Source organism: Oratosquilla oratoria, chromosome 27 (genome assembly GCF_046742065.1).
Source record: "Oratosquilla oratoria isolate Oo_2021 chromosome 27, ASM4674206v1, whole genome shotgun sequence".
NCBI lineage: Eukaryota > Metazoa > Arthropoda > Malacostraca > Stomatopoda > Squillidae > Oratosquilla > Oratosquilla oratoria.
Window position 1 is genome coordinate 21727054 of NC_134803.1, and position 5919 is coordinate 21732972.

General features: G+C 39.0%; 1 protein-coding gene across 1 annotated transcript; it reads right to left on the reverse strand.

The window, feature by feature from the left end:
* Positions 1 to 4439: 4439 nt before the first annotated feature.
* Positions 4440 to 5179, reverse strand: LOC143039774 (uncharacterized). Its single transcript, XM_076210017.1, has 2 exons — positions 4834 to 5179; positions 4440 to 4693 (listed from the first exon to the last, which is right to left on the reverse strand). Exons 1-2 carry the CDS (start codon positions 5177 to 5179, stop codon positions 4440 to 4442), a joined length of 600 nt encoding a protein of 199 aa, XP_076066132.1.
* Between the last annotated feature and the right edge of the window lie 740 nt (positions 5180 to 5919).

Sequence of the window (5919 nt, forward strand, 5' to 3'; positions counted from 1 at the left end):
GAAGGAAGGAGAAGAAAGACAGAGGGAGTAGGAGGAGGAAAAGGAGGAGAAGGAGGAGGAGGAGGAGGAGGAGGAGGAGGAGGAGGAGGAGGAAGAGCGTGAGGAGGGGGAAGCGGAGTTGGGAAGGAGAAAAGCAGGAGGAAGAGCGTGAGGAGGGTGAAGTGGAGGGGGAAGGAGAAAAGTAGGAGGAAGAGGAGGAGAAGAAAAAGGAGTTGAAGGATAAAGAAGAACGAAAAAAGGTAGAGAAAAATAGCTAGGAGGAAGAAGAACTGGAAAGTGGAGGAAAAGGAGGAAAAAGAGGAAAAAGGAAAAACAAGAAAAGAAAAGGGAAAAGGAAAAGAAAGAAGAAGAAGAGAAGGAGGAGAAGGAGAAGGAGAAGTAGGAAGAGCTAAAGGATGATGAAAAGAAAGAGGAAAAAGGAATAGGAAGGGGAGGAAAAGGAAGAAAACGAAGAAAAGGGAGAAGAAGAGGAGAGAGACGAAGAAGAAGAAGAAAATGAGGAAGGGAAAGAATAGAAGGGGAAGAGGATGAGGAAGATGATGAAGAGAGGAACGGAGATAAGGAGGAGGAAGAGATAAGTGAGTAGAGAAAAGAGACAAAAGAATAAAGAAGGAGGAAAGGAGGGGAGGGGAAGGGGAGGAGAGGATGAAGGAATGGCAAGGGAAGAGGCGGACTGCAGGAGTGGGAGGAAGAACGAAAGGAGAAGAAGGAATGAAGAAGGTGAATGCGGGGAGAAGAGGAGGAGAAGGGGTTGGATGAGGTAAAAAAGGAAATATCAGGGAGAAAGGGCGGGAAGAAAGTAAAAGGGAATGAAATACGGGAGGATGGGTATAAGGGAAAAGGAAAAGAGGGGTGCAAGCGAGGAGGAAAGGAGAAGGGCCTTATTTGGCAGTATATTACTTAAAATCTTTGACTAAAAATTTTTTGACTCAAAAAATTCCATATAAATGTTACTTAAGTTAGCTGATAAAGGATTACCCATTGCCATTCCAGATTTCTGTTCATAAAACTTTCCATTAAATTCAAATTTACAATCCTTAATGCACAACTTAATAAGGTCAATAATGATTTTGGTATCGCAAGATATGATTGGGAAGTTCATCTACAAGAAATTCAAGCAAGTCATCTATAGGAGCTTTTGTGAATAACGAAATAATATCAAAACTAACTAATTTGAAATCATAATTTAACTCTAAACAGTTTAATTGGTCAATTAAGTCAACATGGTTTTTTATGTTAGTTCCATAGATTTTTCCTATTAATGAGTTTAACAAAGTTACCAGCCATTTTGATCATTTATAAGAAGCCGATCCGATTGAGCTAATAATGGGTCTAATGGGATTGTTTTCTTTGTGAACTTTAATTAACACATGTATGAAAGAGGTGGTGAAATAGTCATGGAATTTGTACACAAGATGTCCTCGTTTTTTAATAAACTTTTTATTTATTTTTTATTAAAAGAAATGTTCACTGACTCTAATGGGTTTTTACTAAGCTCAAAATATGTTTCAGAATTATAAAGAAGTTCGTTCAGTTTGTCCAAGTAATCACTTTTGTTCATTATCACTAAAGCATTAGATTTGTCAGCTTTAGTAAGATGAACATTTTGGTCATTCCTAAGATCTTTAAAAGTATTTTTAAATCTAAGAGGACATTGCTTCATAAACTATACCTTTACACATATATAAGTTCTCAACTAAAAGGTCACCAAATTGATCTAAATTGCAAAAAGATTTTGTAATGCTTACACTGTCTGTTTCCTTTGTCATCACGAACTTTAAACCATAACCTGATATAATTAGCTTAAGTGGTAACCCTTTCCATATGTCAAACCTCTCTCATGTGTAAATATATCTCATCTTACTCTGTACTTATTCATTCTATTGTAATCCTTGAAGATGTGAAAATATCACGAAAGCGCTCGGATTCCAAGATTTTTTTTCCCTGTGGTATTCAGCATATCGGTGTAGTCACGTATGATTTATGATACTTGTGCACATATATATATATATATATATATATATATATATATATATATATAAATGTATATATATATTTATATATATATGTATATATACATATTATATCTATATATATATATATATGTATATATATATATATATATATATTATTCTTAAAGCTTCGAACTGAACTACTGAACTACACAGTTGGTGAAGTTATTTCTACCCACTTCCAAATTAAATCTATTTCCTGACAGTTTGAGACCATTGTTTCTTGTCTGATTCTCATTCAGTGTGAAAATTTGGTCTCTTTTGGTGTTATCAATTCCATTTACAATCTTAAAGACCTGTATCAAGTCATCTTTGAATCTACGCTTTTTTAAGGAAAACAGATTCATATGTTTTAGTTGATTCTCGTATGATTTATTTTTGATATCTGGAATCTGTTTTATGGCTCGCCGTTGTACTTTTTTCAATCTGTCAATGTCTTTAATGAGATTTGGTGACCATAGGAAAACAGCATATTCCAAATGTAGACGAATTAACGATTTATATAGCTTGTTATTGAGAGATGGACTTTTGAAGTCAAAAGATAAGCGCAGTCAGTCCTAGAATCTTTTTGCTTTCTCAGAGGCTGAAATACACTGCTTAGATGATTTGAGATCGTTATTAATAATTACGCCAAGATCCTTTTCACTATCCACTTTTGTTAGCGAATTTCCAAATAATTTGTAATGGTACGTACTGTTATTTTTATCTATGTGCATAACCTTGCATTTACTTATTTCAAATTTCATTAGTCACTTTTCAGACCATTGCTGTAATTCATCTAAATCTTCTTGAATATCTAATTGGTTTAAGTTATCATTTGCCATTCCGTAAATTTTTGCATCATCAGCAAATTTGGAAACAGTTGCTTTTAATCCGTGGTCTATATCATATATATATACCATGAATATAAGTGGCCTAAGAACGGAACCCTAAAGAACTCCTCAAGTAAATTTTTTCATCCAGAAGATTTTCCATTTAAAACAACTCTCTGTTTTCGATCATTGAACCAATTACTAATCCAATTTAAAAGGCTACCACTTATTCCGTGTGAAGCTAATTTAATAAGTAGTCTTTCATGGGGGACAGTATCAAAAGCTTTTGCAAAGTCTAGATATATTAAATCTTTTGCCATAATTCGAGATAACTGTGTTGTAGAATTCGGGTAAAATAGTCACGCAAGAACGTTTTCGTCTGAAACCATGCTGGCTATCATTTATCAAACAGTTATTTTCTAAATGATGTTCGATAGCATCTCTGATGATAATTTCCATCGTTTTTCCTACGATTGAAGTCAAACTTATAGGCCTGTAGTTTTTGTTTGTCATCTTTTTTTAATATGGGAGTAACGTTAGCTATCTTCCATTCTCTTGGGACATCTCTGGATATGAAGGACTTCTTGAAAATAATTTCTAATGGAACAACAATCTCATTTTTCGTTTTCTTTAAATTCTTGGCTATGCACCTTTTAATTTTTTCTTCTGTTATATTTACCGTAGTAAGTTTACCTTAGACTTTTCACCGGCGGTTTGAGGCTGGGAAGGATGGTGGGGGCTTCCTGCTGGGTATTCAATGTAGGCAGGCTGTATTTGATGTGGAGGGCCTCAAGAAGGGCAAGGCGGCGCTTGTCACTTTCTCGGTCTAAAATTATGGTATTGTCCATTAAGATGGATTTGGTGATTGGGTCTCCTGGAGGTGCCGCTTAGGGCCTCTATTGTTGAGGTGGTATGTCAACCGTCTGGAGATGCGAGTGGTAATGATTCCGATGTAGGAATCTTGGGACGTACATTCCCCAAAAGGTCACTCAAACTGGTACACTAGACTCACACACTCGATGTCAGATGGGCATGGGGAGCTGTTATTTTTCATAATGAGGTCTTTAGTTCTCTTGTTCTTATAATAAATGGGAAGTTTTATGCGGTTCATCTCGTTGGTGGGGGTCACATTGCCCTTGATGATATGAAGAAGTGCCTTCTCATCCTTCTAATAAGCGCTCGACATGTAGGCCCTATAGAACAAGGTAAAGGTGCTGTCTTCTTCTACAGGAGTCTGTTTCCATTCGTACTACTTGCTCATGACGGTCCGCAGTACACGTTGGCAGTCGCTGTTTGAGTGGCCATCATTGACTAAAAGTTGTGTAGACCGGTCAATCTCTTTCTGGGTGGAGGTCCAACTGGAGCAATGGGTGGGGGCTCTCCTGTAGAAGGATGCAATAGTGAAGTCCTTATATCTTTGAGGCCACTCACTCTCTCTCCATTCAAGCACAAACCAGGATTAGTTGGTTTGGTGTATACTGTTGTGTGGGTACTCCCGTCGGTTTTCTGGGTGAAGAGCACATCAAGAAAGGGAAGGACGCCGTCCGTCGCCTCCTCCATCATAAATCGAAGGCCTGACACTTCCTGAAGGAGGCAGCAAAGGTGTTCACGATCCTCAGAGTTGGTGGTCCTCACGAAGATGTCGTCTACGCACCGGCCGTACAATAGGGGGGCGGCCAGAACGATTGAAGACCTCTTTCTCCACCGAGCCCATGAAGAAATTGGCGAAGAGAACATCTAACGGAGAGCTCATAGCCACGCCATCAATTTGTTGGTAAAGTTTACCACGGGGGCAACGGAAGGCGGCCTCTTGAGTACAAATCCTCAGAAGTTCACGTAGGTGGATCTCTTCTATTTTCAGTAGAGGTACTGGGGAAGACCGGTATACATGATCACAGATGTAGTCGATGGTGCGCAGAACAAAAAAATGTTTGTGAAGTGGAACTCCACATCAAGGGACGCCATCACTCCTTCTGCGGGGGCGCTGTTCACACAATCCAGGAACTCACGAGAAGACATAAAACAGTACTCTGTATGGACAAAAGGTGTGAAGATGGCATTCAAAGTTTTAGCCAGGTGATATGTAGGGGTGGGGATTTGGGAAATGATATGGTGCAAAGGGTTGTCATCTTTGTGTGTTTTAACGTTACCGTATATGTATCCAGGGCGGAAGTCACCAGTGATCTTCTGAAGATGCAGGCCATCACGCCGTGCGTTGACAGCATCAATGATCTTGTTTACCTTCCTGATGATGGAGAGGGTGGGGTCACGGGTGATCTGCTGGAACTTGGTGGTGTTACACAGGATTGAGTCCAGTTTGGAGAGGTACTGCTGGGAGGGGATGAGGACGAACATTGCGGCTTTGTCTGCTCTTCTGATTGTTGTGGTCCGGATTGTTACATAAGTTCTTGGCGGCTTGGTAACGTCGGTGTTTCAGGAGCCTGCTATGAAAGGCTACCCTGGATCAAATTCACCGATTAACGGACGATGGAAAGGTTTCTGTTTCTCCGAAGTTACAACCCCTAATGATTGCTGAAACTTCCCGCTCCAGGGAAACCTTTTATAGCAGGCTCCTGAAACACCGACACTACCAAGCCGCCAAGAACCTACGTAACAATCCGGAGAGGTAGCGGGAGGCCATCACCCGCGCCCGGTTGGCCTGATCCCGTATAAATACCCTGACATGGATAACTTTCCTCACTATTCTCCTAACCTCCACTGAAGAAACAATCCGCAGTCTACACCTTGAAGAAGCCTCAGATCGAGCCGAAAAACTCTGAGTTTCGGTAAATGTTAGTCAACAGTTCCCACTGTAACTAGAAGATAATTAATCAAGTCGGCATACTACAGCACTAAAAGTGATCTATGCTACTCATCAAAGAGAAATGAATAACTTCATTCAGTCCCTCTCTACAAGTAACAAGATATTTTAAAAGATTAAGGATTCCTACCTTAAAATCATCAATGCATTCAGTGCAGTTGATTTTAATCAGAATTGTCTGAGAGAAAACCTGTGCCCAAGAAATATATATATATATATATATATATATATATATATATATATATATATATATATACATATATATATGTATATA